Source organism: Physella acuta, unplaced genomic scaffold (genome assembly GCF_028476545.2).
Source record: "Physella acuta isolate Inbredline_101_S28 unplaced genomic scaffold, ASM2847654v3 ptg000560l, whole genome shotgun sequence".
Classification (NCBI taxonomy): Eukaryota; Metazoa; Mollusca; class Gastropoda; family Physidae; genus Physella; species Physella acuta.
In genome coordinates this window covers 839,683-863,904 of record NW_026732079.1, presented here as the reverse complement: position 1 = coordinate 863,904, position 24,222 = coordinate 839,683, and the positions used below count along the sequence as shown (strand labels likewise).

At 38.0% G+C, this 24,222-nt stretch overlaps 1 protein-coding gene across 1 annotated transcript; it reads left to right on the top strand.

Moving 5' to 3' along the window:
- The first annotated feature begins 10,147 nt into the window (after positions 1 to 10,147).
- LOC131946413 (uncharacterized) lies at positions 10,148 to 21,954 on the top strand. The gene is made up of 6 exons (XM_059307160.1): positions 10,148 to 10,362; positions 11,377 to 11,537; positions 12,295 to 12,498; positions 13,153 to 13,334; positions 13,708 to 13,885; positions 15,269 to 21,954. The coding sequence occupies exons 1-6, from the start codon at positions 10,148 to 10,150 to the stop codon at positions 20,542 to 20,544; spliced, it is 6,216 nt and encodes a 2,071-aa protein (XP_059163143.1). The 3' UTR covers positions 20,545 to 21,954.
- The last annotated feature ends 2,268 nt before the right edge of the window (positions 21,955 to 24,222 follow it).

The following is a 24,222-nucleotide window of genomic DNA, read 5'->3' as shown; positions in this document are numbered from 1 at the left end:
TCTGTCCAACTTGGCAAATCTGTCCAAATTGGCAAATCTGTCCAACTTGGCAAATCTGTCCAAATTGGCAAATCTATGTCACTTGGAAAATCTATGCCACTTGTAAGCAGTTCTAGTGTATCCATCCATATTAACTTTTCCTTCTGCGATCGATTGTGTTTGATTTTGTTTAGGATCAACGGTCTTATCGGCTTTAAATGTAAAGTGCTAACACATACACCTTATTAACCCATACGCTTTAATCTCATACGCCTAGATCACATACAGTTCACACGTATAACACCGTGTACTCTGACCAATACACCTGTTAATTTGGTTAGATATCAACAGCCATCCTGCTACACCATCAAGAGTGTATAGAGCTACACCATCAAGAGTGTATAGAGCTATATCATCGCCGGCAGGAGAATATTTGGCTTTGATCAGAGTGGTAGTGGTTGGGTAGGATATGAAGGGGGGGGGGGGGGGGGGGGGGAACGACTGTAGTTACACTGTTGTAATCATCGCCAGACTAATTGCCCGCGGGTCATCAAAGCAGGTGAGATCGATGGTGTTGAAGTATGTAGTTTAGAGCAGTTACTCCAGTATTGTACCAGTCTATAGGCTAGGACTGTTCATCTAGAACAATAGTGGGATAAATATTACACACATCTATAGTATGTTCACTAATAAGTAAACAACACGTCTACAGTACATTCACACGAGTTAATAAGTAAACAACACGCCTCTAGTGAATATACACGTGTAATAAGTAAAATGTGAGTCTATAGCACATGTACACGAGTAATAAATAATGTTAGGTTTAATATTAAGTAAGATTTTGCTGCAGAGACACCCACCGGGGATTAGAGTCATATGCAGTGTTTCTTCCATGCATCTTTTTGGGGAAAGGGAAGTAGTCCCCCCCCCCCACCTCTCCAGGACACTTTAGAAAATATATAACGTTAGTGATACAATATATATATAGAAAAAGTATTCTTAGAAAAGGTATCCGCTTACCCCACGGAAGTAATTGCCCATTCTCCCCCCCCCCCCCTCCCCACAAATGAAAAAAATGTCTGAAGGAAACTCTGGAAACCTGTTAATAAATTAAGTAGTGTCAAGATTCTCCTTCACGTGAAGATTATTCTCACCGAGGTCTTTCGTTAGATCTGATTGTTAACGAGTGTGTTCAAATAGTTTTTTTATTTAAAGATCTATCAGTAAACAGATCATTATTAAAAAGATCAGGTCCCAGTTAACTACTGTTAACACACAGTTAACTACTGTTAAAACACAGTTAACTATTGTTAACACACAGTTAACTATTGTTAACACACAGTTAACTATTGACCTTGTGACCCGAAATCGTGAAGGATTGTTTGACTGAGGTCAAGAATCGTGTTGCAGTACATCTAACTCTCGAGTTGACTGAGGTCAACAATCTTGCCATAGCACATCCAATCATCGACCCCCACCCCCACCCTTTCCCCACTCCCATTTATCTTTAACGTTCTGAACTAAACTGAAATAAACTATTCAGACCAGAGTGCGATTAAAATGATAAAAAAAATTCCCAATTTCTTTGTAAAGATAATCTATCGGATGGTTGCAAAAATGAGAAAAGATAATCTACACTTTTAAATTCTGTAATAAATCAAAATAGCCCTATCTAAACAACACGTTTGAATAAAATCCTGCATAAATTAAGTCAATTTTTAAAGAAATGTTTTCAAAATAGATAACGCGTAATAAATCTACGTCATTTCAAGAAACAAAACGGGAATTCTCATTGTTCCGTAATAATTTATCGCCCACGCATTAATTGTTTTCGTAGCAATATGACATCAAGTAACAGTATGACATATATGACAATGTCATATTAATGTTGTGTACATATCAACCACATGGTGACATGGGGATGGGGGTGACTCGTTAGTGAAGGGGGTGACACGCTGGACTACCTCCCTTTGTATCACCTGTGCTATGAACAGCAGTCCCTACATTGTTATGTCAGCGCCATTACAAGATGGTGGAACGGGGTTACGAAGGATGGTGATGGTGATGGTCAAGTAATGGACTGGACATGATCAAGATGTTAAGTACATGTTCAACGAAGCCCATACACGTATACGCCAATAGTGAATCAATGGCACAGTAATACATACAGAAAATCCTTGTTTTTGCCACGCCTGATAGAGTATATAACGAAATGAGTAGACTAAAATATCTTGGGTCACATAACACATTATGAGATATCACAGTTCACAGATTATGTTGGCTCACCGGTAGAGTGCTAGGTTGCTAACCCGAAAGTCTTTAGTTTTAATCGTAGTCAACGTCAGTATGACGTCCTTGAGACCCCCCCCCCCCCCCCAAAGCTATGATAGGTACCTAATTCATGTTCGGGAGAGTAAAGGAGACTGGGTAAAATGCTGAACACACCTTCGGTTCATATGCGGAGGTCACAGAAACAAATGAACTCTACTTCATCTGCCCGATAGATCGCTAGGTCTAATGATGATTCTTTACAGTTCAAAGATTGCCATCAAATATTATGGTTTTTTTATGTTTGTTTGTAAGAGGAATTAAAATAAATACTTTACATTGATATGTGTAGGTCCACGTTAGCTGAAGTTAAACTAGACAAGTAGAGACAGCTGTTTAGTTTGACTTTCGGAAAAAAATGTGACTTTAGTACTGTTAGCACTGTGCTGTTCTTGTAGTAAAACTGACTTACAGAAGAATCACATTGTCAATATTTATAAGATAATATATAACTCCACAGAATAAAAAAATTCAATCGTGTAAGGCTCTAGAGGGATATATATTTTCATATACCGTGACATAGAGTATTTACCGATGTATGTCACGAGAGTCGGCTCACACCTTGACCAACACTAAGTCACCACTGGTCTTTTCAACATAAATAAATTACCATATAAAAGGTGTGGGAGAAAGTGGGTCGTCTTGTAAGATAAATCTACTGTTTTACACTAATACAAGAAAATTAATTACTCTTATAAAAACATAAAGGATACGCGATTTTTATTATAATTAATAAGCCAAGTCAAAACTTTAAGATGTGGGGTTGGGGTTGGGGGGAGGGTGTAGCTTGGATCCGATCCTGTCTTGATTTCTATAAATACCATCTAGATGTGTTCTAACAACCAAATTTACATTGCGTGCTACTTAAAGAAACCCATTGTTTTGGATGCCACGTCTGTTCATGGCACGACACCAGAGGACGCCACTGTGTTATGTGTACCCGCCTAGGGATAATACCGCTGTCTGGGCGTAGTATTTACCACATTATCCTTTGATTGCTGAGCTAAAAAAAACAACAGATAAACTTTACTTTATCTGCCCTATAGGCCGCTGGGGCCGAAAAGCTAGTGGTAAAGTTAAAGATGAAGGAAAGTGTTACACCTAGATGTAGAGCAGCGATACGTATTTTTTATATGTGCAGTCATCTCTCACTGTCAATAATTTGAGATCCCTCTGGACCTCTGTGTTCTCAGTAAACAAATTACCATCAATTTGCCAACACAACCGTTTTCTAATGATAACTTCGTCATGAGCGGATTTTCCCGATTACACGTGAGGCTCACAATAGAATCTGTAACGGGAATTTCCTAACCAGGCCAGGCCATCGTTTTTCTGTAAAGTGCTTATCACCACAATAGACGTCATTTGCCCTTGACACACACACATTAACACACACACACAGAAAAAACAGCTGACTAGCAAACTGAGCCATCTACGTCTCAAGTGTTGCGAAATTTTTGTCCAATCAAAAAAGTGGGCCTTTTACAAGTACGAAAACTGTTTATACGGACACAAGTTTACCAGATCACTGAGTTTATTTTTAGATAGGGGTCATCCATTTATGACGTCCACACGGAGGGGGGAGGGAAGTGGTGGGTGGGGGGGGGGGTCCGAAAAAAATCGACTTTTGCAAACGCGTGTGGACTGTGTGTGTGGGGGCGGGGGGCGGTCGAGACCATGCGGATGTCCACATGTTGCACTTAATGTCGATGTACATTTTAAAACAAACATAAAACTCGTATCCTGCATGTAAAAAGTGAAATTAAGGCATTGCTCGTGTTAAATAGAGACACCTCTAGATTCTACTTCTGATATTTAGGCCTAGTAATAAACATTATCGAAAATACTAATGCCGTATATCAGTTATTAGGTAAATAATACATGTTATTGAAATGGTAACTTTGTATTTAGTTTTGAGAGATCTACAAAATCTTTGTGTGGACGTCCATACAGTGAGGGGGGGGGGGGGGGGTCGTTGAAGGGGGTGGGGGTGGGAGAGGGGTGGTTTAAAATCCGAAATTTGTTAGGATGACCTCATATATATGACCTAAACCATAAACATAGTCTTAAACGAGTTTAAACCCATGTTATTGCTCTTTCAGAAGTTTAAAGACCATAACATAATGTTGTTGTTATTTTTTACCTTATAATATTAAGGTCAAAGTCAGTGTGAGAGCGTAGTTCTTGTTTACAACATGACTTAGCACAAATGTATCAATACCTTGCCAATAGCTTACTGGGCATATTGTTTCCTTCACCTTGGCCTCGTTTCTACTAAGCCATAAACATAGCTTGTAAGTAAAAGAAAATTCCCAGGAAAGGTGTGTTTACGTCTATGAGTGTCTTTAATTCTTACAGCTATAAAACATGACTTCATGTAAATTACAAACATAAGGTGTTTATCGGGCTTATAACATAACTGGTACCAAGAAATACATAACGTTTGGCAATAAGGAAGTAATGCAAATAATAGAATGCAAGGTAAAACAGAGGAGAATTGGTTCACTAAGCTCAATGTTATTGTGTTTATATGCGACAAAATAAGTACTTGTGGGATACAAAATAATGGTGAGGACCGTATAAAATGAGGCAAGGGCTCCCAGGCTTACGTGGGCGCATATAAATAGAGTTGTCCAAAACCGTCCAATGGAGAGATGTGACTGAAGAAATTAGCCCCTCGGTGACCACAAAACAACAAGTGAAGTTAAAGTGAAGTTATACAAAATATGTGTATGTGTACTTGCATGGCGGTGCAGGGTGCAGTAAGGTGTATAGAAGATACACACATAAAGTATAAACCACCCCCCACACACACATAAAGTATAAATTACCCCCCACCCACACACACACACATAATGTATAAATCATCCCCCCCCCCCCCAATCCTGAAGAGATGCCGGAAAGAAACTGCTTCACCGTCTCCTTCTGCCGTCATGGAATCTTCAAAGGAAAGGGATGATCCATATACCAAGGGATGATCCATATACCAAGGGATGATCCATATACCAAGGGATGATCCATATACCATGGGATGATCCATATACCAAGGGATGATCCATATACCATGGGATGATCCATATACCATGGGATGATCCATATACCATGGGATGATCCATATACCATGGGATGATCCATATACCATGGGATGATCCATATACCATGGGATGATCCATATACCATGGGATGATCCATATACCATGGGATGATCCATATACCATGGGATGATCCATATACCATGGGATGATCCATATACCATGGGATGATCCATATACCATGGGATGATCCATATACCATGGGATGATCCATATACCATGGGATGATCCATATACCATGGGATGATCCATATACCATGGGATGATCCATATACCATGGGATGATCCATATACCATGGGATGATCCATATACCATGGGATGATCCATATACCATGGGATGATCCATATACCATGGGATGATCCATATAACATGGGATGATCCATATACCAAGGGATGATCCATATACCATGGGGTGATCCATATACCAAGGGATGATCCATATACCAATTGTGTCTCCTTTATGTCCCAGCTGACCCCCCCCCCCCCCCACCCTAACACATACAACGTGCCTTTCAGGATTATGTATAAAAAATGCATCTGGGTCCTTTGCTCAAGGTATTTGATTCACAATGTGTCAAATTTTTATTTAGGTTTTTACAAATGCCATTCAATGTAACCAACATTGTTTATGCTTTGTTTGTTGACAAATGAATTTTTGGGCGTCCAGGAAACTTCTCCACTGTGACTAACCAGCGTGTAACTGCCGCCCCCACCTCCTACACTCCCACTTTTGTTGAGACGTTAAAAATATACCACTTGATATCACTACCACCGGTAACTTGTGTACCTGAACTATTAGCCATGACCTAGTCAGATTTATTTATAATTTACAAGCGAAATACATTTTTTCTGAATAAAATCCTACAGTTCTTTAAAAAAAAATGTTTTTTTTCTATTCCTGAAAAACAGCTGTAACCCTAAAATTTAACGGATAAGGTATTCTAAGAATTTACTGCAATAAAATAGAAAACAGGTTTTTCCAGTATCGTGCTTATGTATTTTCGGATTAAGTTAACATTAACAATATAAGCCAATATTGAACAGAAGTCACAAAACAGGTAAACTCTACTTCATCTTCAATCCACTAGGTTGGTAGGTTTTGACATGACGTTACAATTCAAATCTACGTAAAAAAAAAAAACAACAAAAACAACTTTCTAATTTATATACACCTTCGCAGCGCAGATTTACTACTTGAGTTCATCGGTTATTGAGGTCAACGTAGCAGAAATTTCGCCACGCAGCTAATTATAATTAGTCGGAATTCAGACACGTAATTATCAGCCCATATATGGAACTCACAGATTCGGCAAACCCGTTGCATCTTACTTTTTTATTTCTCCAATCTCCACAGTAAAACATATTACAGCATACAACTAGCCTTTACTAGTTTATTTTATCAAAACCTGAAGTATGTATTCTTGTATAATATTTCTTGTTCTCAATTAGCAAGTTAATTAATAAAAATTCGCTCAACTATCTCATTTATAGCTATCGCTTTTCATCATTCGGGACCCATGGCTATTTTTAGATTTCTTATCGATATAGGTTCATAGAAATTCCCGAAGATGAACCAAGAAAGTAACGCATTTTTTTTTTTTCCCCGAAAAGTCTGTTATCTTTCAACGTGAGAGCCTAATAAATTAAACGTCATTTTTTCTTGAAAAATAGCCATCGGGAAAAACGTGTTGTGTCCGATTGTTATAAAGGTGGATTACACGTCATGGGCGAGTCATTACATCGTAAGACTGCAGGTAAAACCATGAGCAAGCTCTGATTACTGTAAGTAACTCACGTTTTACTATACCCAGTTAGCACAAAATATTTTCGCGAACAATGTGTTTGCTGTTATGACCAAGAAAGTCGATTTATTACTTTCTCGTATATACGTAGTATAGAGAAAGTATTGTAATCGTGCAAAAAAAAAAAATCGAGATTTTTACAAATCTCGACGTTTTACACCTCACTGATACGGAAAAACATAATTTTGCAATCTTGTCCGTATGTCTGTGTGTGTGTGTGTCTGTGTGTCTGTCCGTGTGTAAACACGATAACTTGAGTACCGTTAGAGCTAGAATGATGAAATTTCATATTTAAGTATTTTATCAAAATCGTAGATCCGTATCAACTTTTGAGCGATTTCCGATAACCGGAAGTGGTACTTTTCCTACTTTGAATTTTCCAAAAGCCTATAACTTGAGTACTATTTCAGATAGATAAATGAAATTTCACATGTAAGTAAAAGATCTAATTCTCTACCTTCTGTTAAATTTTGAATAATTTCCGTTGACTGGAAGTTGTAATTTACGCTACTTCCGATTTCTCAAAAAACTAATGTAAATTTATTAAGTACTAATACTATTGCGCACTATTATACACACCTTTATTAGGCGTTCGCTTGGTGCGCAATTGTTTTTTACTGAGATTCTATTCTATTTTTAAAAGTTTAAGTATTTAAAATGGATTAAAAATCATAACTATATCCCCAGTTACCATCCACTGTTGTTTTATATAAGAATATTCGAGAAAGTTTAGGGGAGATCACTACCGGTTTATTTTAATTTTTATTTCTCTTAAGGCCTGTAAGTATTACAGTTTTTATAATTGTTTGATTTCATTTTGTACTTGGATAGGGACATAATTCTTTTACTAAAAAATGTCCATGTAAAGTTTTAAATATTAAAAAAAAACTTTTCTAATTTGATAATTATATTTCTATATCGTAAGTACAATTAAAAAACCTTATATTTAAAATAGGTGAAGTAGATTTCACCAGTTTGTTTCCTTTTTTTTGGCGTCGGCATACGTTTAGACCTTATGGCCAGCACCAGTGTTTCTTCCAGACTTTTTTCTCCGGGGGGTGGGGGGGGGGGGCACTTGAAGTTTTCGAGGGGGGTCTACATTTTCCGGGAGGGGGGGGCGGACTCTCTTCACCCCTCTTTAAATAACAGTGGACGGAGTATAAATATTTGGCGCAATATATATATATATATATATATATATATATATATATATATATATATATATATATATATATATATATATATATATATATATATATATATATATATATATATATATATATATATATATATATATATATATATATATATATATATATATATATACACTTGCCGTCCCGGCCAGGCCCTGCTCTGGCCCCTGTAAAAAAACTATCTGTAAAGGACCATAACCTGTGTATTTATTAAGCAGCATATACCCGGCATTGTCCGGGCTAATGAAATATTTTACTTTTCTAATTAAAAATGTCTATATGCAAATATGGACGTTTGACAAAATAAAACATAACATAATAAAACATAACCCTAAACCTAACTCTAATTTTAAACTTAACACTAACCATTTGCAATCAAAACCAAAAACCAAACTAAAAAACAAACGCAAAAGTAACGCAAACGCAAACCAAAACACAAAAACAAAAACAACCGCAAACGTAAATGCAAAAGCAATTATAAGCATATACGCAAACGCAAACGCAAACACAAACGCGAACGTAGCACAAAGGCAAACGCAAACAAAAACATGAACGCAAGCATAAGTGCAAAGAAAAACCCAAATACAAATAAACACACAAAGACATGCGCAAACTGACACGCAATCAATAACGTAGAAAATAATGCAAAACTAAACGCGAACATATACACAAACCTAAATGCAAACATAAAGCATAGTGCTCACAGTATATCCTGAGGCGTCCTGATTGTACCCTACTGGGGTACAGGCGGAACCACCTTTTACAACTTAGTAAACGACAATAATCCCCCAACTTATCCGTAATCTATTTCACTCAATAAAACGAATGTAGATGCTAACGGGGTCCCGGAGCGCCAAACAGCACCCTGTCACGGCGCCGGAGGACGATTTCGATTTAGTGGACGAGTATAGTAACGCTTTTTATCCACAGCTTATCGCATTCTTTAAAAGGAAAGTATGCACCATAGGATTTAAAACGAAGGTAATTGCAATAGCGCTCACGGGAAAGCCCGGGGCGCAAAATAGCTACCTGTCGGGGCGCCGGAGGACGCCTGGATTTGATTTAGTTAAGGACGATAGTAATCCTTTGTATCCACAGTCTATCGCACTGTTTAAAATGCATGTTTACACCACAACGTTCACAGGATAGACTAGGGCGCCGAATCGCACCGTGCCGGGGTGCCGGCGGAAGCCTGATTCAATTTAGTGAACGACTATAAAACCCCAGCTTGTCCGCAAACGGAAAGATAGAAGTAAACATCGAGGACATTTAGGAGCGGCTTCTAAACTGTTATTGATTAAAAATAATAATAAGTGAACTGGAAGAATGTCTGTTGACAGTTCTATCCAGGAACTTATGGAAGCTGGTGATCCGCTTCTAATTTGTACATTTTCTTTAATGAAATATATACACGCGTAGATGAAAAAGTGGGTCATCTTTGGGCATTTATAATGCAGAGTCGAGGTTTATTTTTATTTTTTGGGTATGTCATTTACTCTTTCGAACTTGCGGTAGGGGAGTTGAAGTAGAGTTTATCTGTTTCTGCGAACATGAAGGAAGGTTAGTATTATGGAATTTCGCTTTCACTGTCCCTAACGTGAGACAGTTGCTCATCAAAACAGGTTTGTGTCTGTGATCCTAATTATAGATAGCCTGTCGAGCACTCTACCACTAAGCCACGCCGTCCTCTTCGAAAATTTAAGTTAGAATAAAAGTCGTTTATGTAGCATTTTACATCACAGGACATAAAAATGGCTACAGCAACACAAGAGGAAATAGTCATCATTGGTGCTGGGTTCAAAGGTCCAGGGGCAGAGAATCTGGAGGAGTTTTGGGCGCTTCTGGAAAAGGGAGAGAATAAACTTGTAGACATCCCTAAAGAGAGGTGGAACCATGACTCTTTCTACGACCCTGAGCGGATGAGACTAGGAAAAACTTACGCAACGAAGGCAGGCCTCGTGGAAAGGTGAGTAATCAAACGCCACGTCATTACACGTCATTACACGTCATTACACGTCATTACACGTCATTACGCAACTTGACCTAACGCGCGTTGTGAGCCTGGCTAGATTCCTCGTGCCACGTCACTTCGGGTTTTTTGGAAAGATGGAGGGGAGATAATTAGCTGACTTAGTAGGCTGCTCACGCGTGCAGTTATTTATAGATTTTGATTTAACAATCCAAAAAACTATGTACAGGGTCACTGTGAATTGTTGTTGGATATCCTTTCGTGGTAATTACAAAACAGAACTAAAATTTTAAAAAGTGCAATGTTAAATGTTTATGGCTTTTTTTAGCCATCGCGCTCAGGTTAAATACAAACACACGCACACTCTCATAAATAGTATGCACACATACAAACACAATATCACACATACTTTTAACAGCTTTTACAACTTTCGAATATTAGTAAATTAGTCTTTATATTATTCGCTCCATAGAGAAGATAGAGCAGGGTCCGACGTATTTGTGTACTTGTCATACAAAGTGTATATTCAATCCTATGCCCAGCGGCCATTACATTCTACACACCTGAGATTGTTGGACCTAGGAACGTCCTATTAATCGTAACCGGTATTCGAACTGGAGACTTCCTGCTTATCGGTGGTGCGCACTACCCTCCCACCATTTCGTCCCACACACTGTGTTTGTATTTTGTTGACTCTATTGCCTCTGTCTACAGCCCTTATGAGTTTGACAACTTTTTATTGACTTTGTTAACTCTCTCTAAAGGCCTTATGAGTTTGACAACACTGTGTTTATATTTCTATTGACTTTGTTAACTCTCTCAATAGACCTTATGACTCGAAAATACTGTGTTTATATTTCTATTGACTTTGTTAACTCTCTCAATAGACCTTATGAGTTTGACAACACTTTGTTTATATTTTTATTGACTTTGTTAACCCTCTCTGAAGACCTTATGAGTTTGACAACACTTTGTTTATATTTCTATTGACTTTGTTAACTCTCTCAATAGACCTTATGAGTTTGACAACACTTTGTTCAACATCAATGAAGTGGAGGCCGACCAAACAGATCCACAACAACGCTGGGCCTTGGAATGTTCGTACAGGGCGATAGAGCACGCTGGTCTCACGCGAGCGATGCTTCAAGGTTCGAACACAGGCGTGTATATAGGTGAGTGGTTCTTACTTTATATAGGTGAGTCGGTCTTACTTTATATGGTTGAGTGGTTCTAACTTTATAGAGGTGAGTGGTTCTAACTTTATAGAGGTGAGTGGCTCTTACTGTATGGTTGAGTGGTTCTAACTTTATAGAGGTGAGTAGTTCTTACTTTATATGGTTGAGTGGCTCTAACTTTATAGAGGTGAGTGGCTCTTACTGTATATGGTTGAGTGGTTCTAACTTTATAGAGGTGAGTAGTTCTTACTTTATATGGTTGAGTGGTTCTAACTTTATAGAGGTGAGTAGTTCTTACTTTATATGGTTGAGTGGCTCTAACTTTATAGAGGTGAGTAGTTCTTACTTTATATGGTTGAGTGGTTCTAACTTTATAGAGGTGAGTAGTTCTTACTTTATATGGTTGAGTGGCTCTAACTTTATAGAGGTGAGTAGTTCTTACTTTATATGGTTGAGTGGTTCTAACTTTATAGAGGTGAGTGGCTCTTAATTTATATAGGTGAGTGGCTCTTACTATGTATAGGTGTGTGGCTGTTACTTTATATAGGTGAGTGACTTACTTTATATAGGTGAGTCGGTCTTACTTTATATAGGTAAGTGGTTCTTACTTTATATAGGTGAGTGGATTTTTACGATGTTTGGCCTCATTTCATGTCTTGCTAAAACATATCCAAAATCCCTAATTAACCTTCTAATCCGCCCAACTGCTCTACGACTCGAGGTGTGACGTAATACCGGAAGTAATTTATTCCAGGCGCCATGAACTGTGACTACCGGAGCCAGTTCCCGGCCAGATCGTCCACGGTCGACAACTACACCATCACGGGCGTGTCCAACGCCATCATCAGCGCCCGTGTGTCCTACTGCTTCGATCTGAGAGGTCCTGCCATGGTGCTTGATACAGGATGTTCCTCGGCCCTCACAGCCATACACACCGCATGCCAGGCTTTAAGATCAGGTGAGCTGAGCTTAGATAAGCTCTGGTTTATAGGATTAGTTGAGCTGAGCTTATATAAGCTCTGGTTAATAGGATTAGTTGAGTTGAGCTTATATAAGCTCTGGTTAACAGGATTAGTTGAACTGAGCTTATATAACCTTTGGGTAATAGGATCAGGTGAGCTGAGCTTAGATAAGCTCTGACAAAAGTGTAAGGTGAGCTGACTTTATATAAGCTCTGATCATTAAGGTATGAAATTAAGATCAGATGTGCTGAGCTAAAATAGTAACTCTGATCATTAAAGGTCAAGCGTTAAGATTAGCTCAGCTGATCTTATATAAGCTCTTATCATTCAGATGACCTGAACTTATATATGCCTCTGGTAATTAAGGTCAGTTACTGTCCAACGATACTACTACTCCATCAACTAACAGATTACCTACAGTATACTTAAATATTTCAGACCTCGAAATTCTATTGCAATGTGTATAGATCAAAGCTATAAATACAAATTTAAACCCGTGTTTCATATTCTCGTGTCACTGTTTTCAAACTCTTTTAATTCTTTATTAACTGTAAAATGTGTTTACCTAATGTTTTGGACCGTTGATTCACGGTCCCCTAATTCACGGCTGACTGCGCATGTTTATTTTACATCTGTTTGTCTCGTGATAGGTGACTGTGATCTAGCACTAGCTGGTGGCACCAACTTTATCTTCTCACCTGACATTTTCACCCACCTGAGCAAGGCCGGCATGCTCTCACCCACGGGACAGTGCCACGCCTTTTCTGACAAAGCAGACGGCTACGCCCGGGGAGAGGGGTGCGGCATAGTCGTTCTCAAAAGACTTTCAGACGTAAGAAATTTGTTGTTTAACATACATAATCGTAAAACGTCCCAGAGTCGACCCAGCTATCATGGGCACCTAACTTACGTTAGGGAAACAAAGACGGCTGAAAAGAGTGCTAACTATAGTATCCCCTCGTATGCAGAGGTCATTGAAACAGGTGAACTCTACTTCATCTGCAAAATGTGTATTTGGTACAAACGGGAAAAGATGATGAGTTACATGATCTATAAAAAATGTGTCGGTAAACTGTGATATATATATACATATATATATATATATATATATATATATATATATATATATATATATATATATATATATATATATATATATATATATATATATATTGCACGTTGATCGAGTATTTGTACTGTGACAGGCCGTAAAAGATAAAGATCAGATACTAGCAACCATAGCAACAGGCACTAACCAAGATGGCCGCACGGTGACCCCAATCTCCGCCCCATCTAAAGAGCAGCAGAAAAGATTGCTAGAGAAAATACACGGACATTCAAACCCAGAAGAACTGGACAAGCTCGACTACATAGAAGCCCATGGTGAGTTTTGTGTTTTACTGTGCTGAATAAATATTTGTAGCAGTAACGTTCATAGCAATGTCTGACTTTGCTGTGTTTTGGGTATCATTTTGTGAGTTCTTAGCTTAAGTCTAAGCGTAAAATATTTTTGTAGTAACAGATGACAGGTCGAATACAACCAACAAATATACACATACAGAAATATACAATCTCTCAGAAAGGCCGTTAACATTCTTTAAACTGAACTACTATTCTAGTTAAGTGAACTCTACTTCACTTGCCCCATAGATCGTCAGGTAGTGAACTCTACTTCACTTGCCCCATAGACCGTCAGGTTTGAAAGGGAAACTTTACTTACTTTACTATTCTAGTTAAGTGGTCAATCAGTTGTTAACTGAAACGTTTTTAGATTTGAAATCAAAATTTTATAAACACATCCAGGCTTTTTGTTTAAGACAGTGTGTATGGCTCTATGTAAATGTACATGTTAACATTTTATATACATGTTAACATCTGATGTACATGCTAACGATTCATATACATGTTAACATTTGATATATATTTTAACATTTGACATACATGTTAACTTTTGATATACAAATTAACATTTTATATACAAGTTATAAATCTTAATATTCGATATACAAGTTAACATTTGATATACAATTTAACATTTGATATGCATGTTAACATTTGATATACATGTTAACATTTGATAAGCTTTCAATTTTTTGTAAAATTATACTTCAACCATCCACCCCTCACCTAGCCACCTACAAGTGAGGTCCCACACAATGCCCGACCGTTTGATAGTTTTGTTACAAGTGATGTTCTTTCACTTAGTTCGACCTCTTTTGCCTTTACATACATTTTTTTCTGATACCCAAATCATTTAGGTACAGAAACGGTCTTTACATACATTTTTTTCTGAAACCCAAATAATTTAGGTACAAGAACGGTCTTTACGTACATTTTTTCTGATACCCTAATCATCTAGGTACAGGAACGGTCTTTACATACATTTTTTTCTGATACCCAAATAATTTAGGTACAAGAACGGTCTTTACATACATTTTTTTCTGAAACCCAAATAATTTAGGTACAGGAACGGTCTTTACATACATTTTTTTCTGATACCCAAATCATTTAGGTACAGGAACGGTCTTTACATACATTTTTTTTTATACCCAAATCATCTAGGTACAGGAACGGTCTTTACATACATTTTTGTCTTAAACTCAAATCATTTAGGTACTGGAACGGTCTTCACATACATTTTTTTCTGATACCCAAATCATTTAGGTACAGGAACGGTCTTTACATACATTTTTGTCTTAAACTCAAATCATTTAGGTACTGGAACGGTCTTTACATACATTTTTTTCTGATATCCAAATCATCTAGGTACAGGAACGGTTGCAGGCGACCTGGTCGAGACGACGGCTTTGGGAGAATTTTTTCTGAGCAGAAACTCGACCAACATGAAGTACATCGGGTCCGTCAAATCAAACATCGGTCACTTGGAGTCTGCTGCAGGCATAGCTGGACTCATCAAAGTCCTGTTGATGTTCCGGCACAATAAGATTGTCCCATCGCTGTTCACAGACTCTCTTAACAAAAATTTAAAGTTTGAAAAGTTTAATTTTGTGGTCCCAGATAAGGTAGTTCAATGGAACAAGAAAGACAAGATTGCTTGTATTAATTGCTTTGGTTTTGGTGGATCAAACTGTCATGCTATTGTTAAGACTTTTACAGAACAATGTCGTGGAGAGGAAAAACAGAACCTTGAAAATAATGAACACTGTGTCGTCTGTTTTTCGGGTAAGAATGAAAAATCTCTAAAAGGAAGCATGACAGACTTTATAAAGTACGACAACGTTGAGAAGATGAGTCTACAAAATGTGGCATACACTTCATCAGTAAGACGCCAGCACTACAGTAATCGGCGAGCTTTTGTTGCAAACAGCATGCAAGATCTCATCAGTCAAATACAACGACAGATCAAAAGCGAGCCATTAATTTTAAAAAGAAGATCTGTTGTTTTTGTATTTGGTGGGATGGGAACCAACTGGAAAGGAATGTGCCAGGAACTGATTAAAAAGTTCGAAATTTTCCGTTTAACTATTCAAGAAATTGATATTTTTCTGGCGAAGTATCAAAACATTTCTTTGTTGAAATTCTTCGAAGACGGGGCTAGCTTCGATAATGATTTGATTTCCCCTTTGGCTATTTTTGCTTGCCAGATTGGCCTGGCTAGATTATGGAAAAGTTTGAAGGTTGAGCCGAACTACATTGTTGGTCAGTCTGTTGGTGAAGTGGCCGCCGCTTACTTCGCTGGTCATTTGACTCTGGAAGATGCCGTCAAAGTGGTGTATCATAGGTCGTCTGTTCTATGTAAGGCAACAGGGGGCAAAATGGTGGTTGTTCGGAACATGGAACTTCATCTTGTTGAAGAAATACTTGTGAAATACCAAGGGAGAGCAAACATCTCAGTGGTGTACAGTCCCGTGTCGTGTGCCATCAGCGCTGATGCTGATGTGATGGACTGCATCAAACAAGACATAGCACACGCAGCTGAAGGTATACAAACTAATGTAAAACTGACTGATTTAAAGGTTCCGGCAGCCTACCATAGTCACCATATGGAAGAAGGGAAAGCCCAGTTGAAAGACCTTCTCACAGACCTTCAATGCAACCCAGCTAGTCAGACTTCTTGCATGATATCTACTGTCACTGGGGAACACGTTACTGGACCTCTAGGTGCCCAGTATTGGGCAAACAACTTAAGAGACAAAGTACAATTCAATGGCGCTCTCAGCAAAACATACAAGAAAGATCATACAAATATTTACATTGACATTAGCCCCAAACCAGTTTTGCAAGCGCATGCGCAAGACATATTTCCAGGAGAAAACCCTGTTGTAATTTCCTCCATGACAGGGTCCTCAGAATGCAAAACATTTTTAGAAGGCGTGGCTGTGGCCTTTTCATACGGTGTAGACATCAATTGGCCTCTAGTTGTACCAGCCCGAACTTCCTTGACACCGGTACCACGATACCATTTCCAGAAAAGGCATGGCATCACAAAAAGCGAGGCTGCTCACGTGATACTCTCTGGTGTTGATCCGTTCCAGATTCGGCATCCATTTTTGTACAAGATCAACAGCAGCAACTATATCGCTGTCGTGTCGCCACTTGTTTTTAACTCAGTGTACGACCACACTGTGTCTGATAGTCCCATCCTACCGGGCGCTTTTTACACAGAAATTGGTCTCGCGCTGACCAGGTTAGACACAGAAATGACAGCACCATCCTACACTATTGCAGTTCAGTTTGAGAAGCCTTTCAATCTGCCTAGAGATGGGGTAGTAGTGCTGGATATTTCTATGAAAAAGGACACGCGCTCTGGTCCAAGTCAAGTCGGAAGTTACAGTGTGAGTGTTGAAAACTCTGGTATAAAATACGCGAGCATTTCAGTACAGCCTTCAAAAGTTAAACCCAAAACAGACAAGATAAACATAAGCTTTCTTAAATCATTGTGCTCTATAAAAGTAAGCAAAGATGAAATTTACCAAATGCTAAAGCATTTTGGATTTAAATATGGACCGTGCTATGCCATTTTGAATAAAGCCTTGATGAACAATGATGCATGCTTTACCAAAATGACAATTCCTAAGTCAATAGTTGAAGAGATGTCTGGTACAGTTCTTCACCCCTCTATTATTGATGCCATGATTCAAACATCTGTCATATTGATGGACAGATCAGCAGAATCTAACTCTCTTCTGCCAAGAGCAATTGGTGCAATGACTGTGTACATGCCTGCAGAGATGGAGATGTACATCCACACCAAAAAGAAAGGCACACACGGAAGACTAACGCACTATGATGTTACCTTAATAACCATGGAAGGCGAAATAGTGGCACGCATGAATGACCTTGCTCACACGTCGCTCATCACGTCTGCAGAAGAAGTGGACAACATTTACACGGACGTGTGGAAAGAGATGAAGACTGACTATCCAAATTTGGACAAACAAGACCCTCAGAGCATGCCTTTGTTTATCACAGATTGGATTCCCGATAACACAGCTTCTTATCAACAAAATCGATGTATACTTTTTGATACGCTGAAAGACTTGGAAGAAACAACCAGCCAAATCACACAAACAGCAGTCGATGCTTGTAATTCTATGATCCTAATTTTAACAAACACAACCGTAGATGATTCTGAGACAGAAGAATGTATTCTAAACAAGACGCTGAACACTTGTATGGTTCTTCGCCATTTGTACTTACTGTCTTCTCAACAGAAATCTAACAAACCTATTTTTATAATAACCAAAGGAGCGCATCCAAACCCAGTGTCCTGTGTAACGCCAGTCCGAGTTAACCCAGTCATGACAGCTCTCTGGGGAATGTTCAGGTGCTGCCTCTGGGAACCTTTCGCCCAAAAAGCCATCGCTCTGGACCTTCACCTTCCTGATGATTCCATCTCTTTTGATTTTCTCGGCGCAGTCTCCAAATTTTTTATTAAAAATGAAACTCTGCTGAGCTACCCCGAATGGATAGTTACAGAGGACAAGCTATACTTCAATCATGTAGTTCCAGTAGATGCTACCACTCGGGTAGCGAAATACAGAATTAACAAGGTGGATAAAGACACAGATGTAGCCTTCTTCAGGCAAGAAGCAAGATCTGTTGAAGACGTATTTTGTGTACTTCAAAAACAAGAACTCCATCAAACAGGTGACAGCTCCCATGTTTTATTTAAACCTACAGAAGCTGTTTTGATAAATGATAACATGACTGACATCAACGAATCTTTCCATTCTACGAAAAATAAACCTGGATTGGAATGTGATGGAAACATCGTGCGCTGTTTTGAAAGTGTTGGAAAAATAATTCAAGACAAAAACACTGGTATAAAAGCTGTTTCATGTTACCCTATGCACGTAGCATCAACAATGAACATACCCCAGGAATGTGTCATTGAGGCTAATCTGCTGCCCAATTACAAGCCTGGTCACCTTGTTCAGATGATGCTACTTTGGAGTTTAAGCCACAAAATAAAAGAAGATGAAATAACTATACTTACAGATGAGCCGACAGAGCCATTTGCAAAAGCCCTTGAGCTTCTTCTAAAAAGTAGACGAAACTGCATTGTGAATATAGCTAGACTAGAAAGCGTGCAGAACTCTAGTCCACTACAGGGGGCGCTGGTTGCCTTAACACTGCTCACATCTGACATGGTTTCCATAATGAATCTTCAAAACCTTGCTCGGGTTGTTAGTTTTTCAACCCTGATGGACAGCTCAAGCAGAACCTGTGTTTCTTTCTTGGCACCAGACGCTGACGTAGACATTGTTGATGTGGCTCTACTCTTCACTCCTAGAAAAATGATGAAAATTGTGCCTGAGATTAAAGCATTCGCCACAGAAAATCAGCAAGTTATTTCAGATGTGTTAAAAATTTTGAATCCTACTGCCAATGGCAACTCAACTAAAGTTAGACGTTGTCTCCAAGAATTTCTGAACGTTCAGGTTCTGAAGCTGGAGCCTGTGCAAGTGAGAGCTTATGAGAGTGATCTCTTCCGTAAAGACGGGGTGTACCTGGTTGTGGGAGGTTTGACAGGGCTGGGTCAAGCAACCGTGAAATACCTGGCTGAACACGGCGCAGGTAACATTGCAATTTTTAACAGACGAGCAGCAGCTGATGCAGACAGAGAATGTTTTACAGAGCTATGCGGACAATATGGTTGTCAAATCAAGGCATTTCAAGTAGATGTGGCAAGTATGGAATCTGTTAACTGTGGATTTGAGTCTATTCGTGATGAATTTCAAGACATTCCTGTAAGAGGCATCTTTTGCGGAGCCGCAGTGCTGAAAGATAAATCTCTGCTGGAAATGGACACAGAGTCCTTCAGAGAAGCTCTTCTCCCGAAAGTTTCCGGGGCGTGGAATCTTCATGTGAAAACTCTGGAAATGCCACTCGATTACTTCGTCTTGTTTTCATCCGTAGCCTCAATTTTAGGAAATACGGGTCAAACCAACTACGGCACCGGAAATGCTTTTGTTGATGGTTTGGCTCACTACCGCCGGCAACATAATTTACCCGGCCAAAGCATTAACTTTGGTGCTTTAGATTTAGGACTCTTGAGAGACAACGCATCCGCGAGAAAATCTCTAGAATCTATGGGATTTGTTATCATGTCGGAAGACGAGGCTTTGTCCACACTAACTTCTATCTTGCTGCAAAACTGCGAACAGATCATCCCTTGTCGCTTCAACAAGGAAACATTGCTCAAACGAAAACCGGGGGATATTCCAAAACGTCTGCAGTCAATAGTTCAAGGATCGGCAACGGACGAGGTTCGAATCCAGGACGATCTGTTTTTAAAGCTACACGGAACAAGCGACATGACTCCGGAAGAAAAACAAACAACCTACACGAGTTATCTCATCCAGCTGGCCACACACTTACTCGGGGCAGCTGAAGGGGCCATTCAGCCCAGTTCCAACCTGTATGACTTCGGTCTGGACTCCATCGTATCGATGACGCTGATCAATCGAATCTTTCAAGATGCGGGGTGTAAGCTGCATCCTGTGGTGTTTTTCACTGGAGGGGCCGTGGTGGAAAACATCGCAAGACAAATGGCGCAGTCACAACCCAGTCATTAAGTGTAGCTTATACCTTTTTTTTTTGCTATTTTTTGCATCATAATTATGTATACCCAAAAATTGACAGTTTTCACGAACTTTTCACTTGAAAAATCAAATAAATAAAAAAAAAGATTTGTTACTTTCACTATTCATGTTCAGCAATCTTACATATCACGAGATTTTAAAAAATGTGTTAGAGATCAGGTTATTCTTTAAAAAACAGTAGGTATGATTATTTCATCTCTATTTAGGAATGTTTTTGCTATATATAATTCTTATACGATTAATATATTTTAGTATGTCTATTTTGTAAACTATTTACTTTTTATGCAGCAAGAATGTTTTTAAATTAACGTTGTTGTTGGATTTATCTGTAAATGTATTAAATTCATGAAGTTATAGAAAAAAAATTAATAAATTAATTTCTCTACTACTTAATCACCCATTTGATTTTCTGAAAAAACTTGGTTAACTAATTGAATTTCTCTATAAATGTGTTAACTTTTTAAATTCCTCAGTAATTTTAATATCGATTTGAGTTTCTTCAAAAATGGTCTAAATGAATATCTCTATAAATCCATATTAATTTCTCTGTAAATGTATTTACTGGTTGAATTTCCCTGTACGTGTAACAACTACTTGAATTACTCTATACATGTATTAACTGGTTGAATTTGTCTATAATACTTTTGTTCATGTGCATTTCTTCAAAAATAGTTTAAGTAATGAATTTTCACATATCAGAATGTATCAAAATCCCGAAACAATAAACAATATTTTATTGTCTAAACATAAATTAGAGTCAATTATAGAACATATAATTGAAGACTTGAATATTTAAGTTTCAATTTTTTTAAACGTTGTTCTGTGTACTTAATAGATTTTTAAATAATTGCATTTTAATTGCTTTTATAAGTAATTTTTTTTATTACGTAGGATGATTTTTTTTTTCTTCTTCACATTTTCACTTGATTCATTTATTTACAAAATATAGCACTCATCCAACACAAGCATGATGCAGCACAATAAATTTATTTATTATTTTAGAGCCTGCAGCATTTTTTTTATGATTCTGTGTTTTCTATGCAAGATTTGTTGTTTAGAAGTGTCTTAATGTTAGTGAGTTGTAAACGTCTATGTAATCAAATGATAAATTTTTACTTCACTTTTCCGTTAATAATGTTTTCTTCGCTGTTTTAAAACAATCTGAAGATTACATTTTTTTGGGTGCTCTAAACATAATTATCACCACAGCCTATCAAAACATTGACGTATTGAAGTAAATCTAAAACTGTGTTAACCTTTGCGTGTGAGAAAAAAAAACTATATCAAAAGATTTATTTTTCTTTTTGATCAAGTTAAAATTTGAAAGCAACATATTTTTTTACTGTTTTTCTGGCATTAAACTGAATAAAGTTATCACATTGATGTTGTTTGATAGTCTTTTGTGTTCCAAGGGTTATGATAACAAACTGATCAACTTTAAAGTTACCATAATGGAGGTCTAGTTCTATCAGAGACCTAAGTTGCAGTTACCATAATGTAAGGCTGATTGTACAGGAAACCTACTATTATGGTCTAATCTTATTTCAAGCCCTACAATTAGACCGCAATTGAGGTTTAATTGTAGCAGAAACCCCCATGAAATTTCCATAATTGAGATATAATTGGTCTAGAGACCTACCATGAAGGTACCATAATGGAGGTTTAATTTTATCAGAAAACTAACTTTCAGTTTAATAGAGGTCTAATTGTATTTCAAACCTAACTTAAAGCTACAAAATGAAAGTCTTAATTGTACTTTATACTTGCAAAAAAAAAATAATGTTACTGTAATTTCTTGAATTATCAGAATTTGATAATAACTTAAAAGTAAATAAAACTGTGGTTGAGTAAATAGCGTTAAGTAAACTCAAAATACAAACCCAACATTGAGCAAATACTATCTACACAAAAACTACAAACAAAAATTTAATTTGATCACCACATATACATTATATATTATTGCTTCGAAAGCAAAATTAAACTTAGCTCATTAAGTGCACAAGATTGTAAAATACAAATTTAAAAAAAAAAATAGACGAAAGCTCAAAATTTAAATAATTTGTAGTTGAATAGCCAAACAATAAGTTGAATTTGATGCACTCAATTATCAGTATCCACACACCGCTCCAATCCTACTGTACATACACTGTCACACACACACAGACACCCATACACACACACTGCCACACACACACAGTCAGTATAATATCGCTCCTCTCATACCCTACATACACTGTCACACACATACACACACACCCATACACGCACACTGCCACACACACACACAGCCAGTATAATATCGCTCCTCTCCTATTCTACATACACTGTCACACACACACACACACACACATACACACACACTGCCACACACACACACCCATACACACACACTGCCACACACACAGCCAGTATAATATCGCTCCTCTCCTACTCTACATACACTGTCACACACACACACATACACACACACTGTCACACAAACACACACATACACACACACTGTCTCACACACACACACACATACACACACTGCCACACACACACACATACACACACTGCCACACACACCCATACACACACATTGCCACACACACACACAGCCAGTATAATATCGCTCATCTCCTACTCTACATGCACTGTCTCTGACAAAAACACATATACACATACACAAACTGCATCACAAACATTCTCAAAACGAGCCCCACTTTAACACTTTAAGACAACTTTCATCTTGTATGAAACAGGTACAAACCTCCCCCTCCTCCCTACATACACAATGCCACACACACACGCACACACATCACGCACACTGCATCACAAAAACACTCAAAACGAGCCCCACATTAAGACAACTTTCGTCTTGTATTAAACAGATACAAACCTCCTTCCCCCCCCCCCCCCCTTACACACTGCGACACACACACTGCTACACACACACTGCAACACACATGACGCACACTGCATCACAAAAACTCTCAAAACGAGCCCAACATTAAGACAATTTTCATCTTGTATGAAACAGGTACAAAAAGTAAACACAGATTGCTGATTATAAATTATCCAGACTACGTACAAAATTCGTCAGTAAATTCTGACTTCAACAGCTACTATTGTTAAAAATCAGTTCACCCAATGTTGAAACATAATGTTTTGGTTCTTATTTAAACCGACAGTTTTTTTTTCTGAATTTATCAGGGAATACTTGCATCTAGTGCTTAAAATTTTAAAACCAAACAGGGCAAATAAACACAATCGACTGTCTTCCATCATTATAAATTTAGCAAACACATTTGGAAAACAGATGGTTTTATTTCTAGTCTCGACGTTTAACCCTAACCGTTAATGTAGTCTGGTAAAGAGTACGTCGTTCATCTCAACTAAGGTCGTGTCGTCAGACAAACCCACCGTTCATTTTAACTAAAGATTATATCGTCAGACAAACCCACCGTCCATTTTAAATAAAGATAATATCGTTAGACAAACCCACCGTTCATTTTAACTAAAGATTATATCGACACACAAACCCACCGTTCATTTTAACTAAAGATAATATCGTCAGACAAACCCACCGTTCATTTTAACTAAAGATTATATCGTCAGACAAACCCACCGTTTATTTTAACTAAAGATTATATCGTCACACAAACCCAC

What these genes read in the sequence shown, in the direction of transcription:
- LOC131946413 (XM_059307160.1), top strand. Translation starts at nt 10,148, where the DNA reads ATGGCTACAGCAACACAAGAGGAAATAGTCATCATTGGTGCTGGGTTC. An exon ending in AAGGCAGGCCTCGTGGAAAG is followed by an intron (nt 10,363 to 11,376) that starts GTGAGTAATCAA and finishes CTCTCTCAATAG; the next exon opens with ACCTTATGAGTTTGACAACA. An exon ending in ATGCCAGGCTTTAAGATCAG is followed by an intron (nt 12,499 to 13,152) that starts GTGAGCTGAGCT and finishes GTCTCGTGATAG; the next exon opens with GTGACTGTGATCTAGCACTA.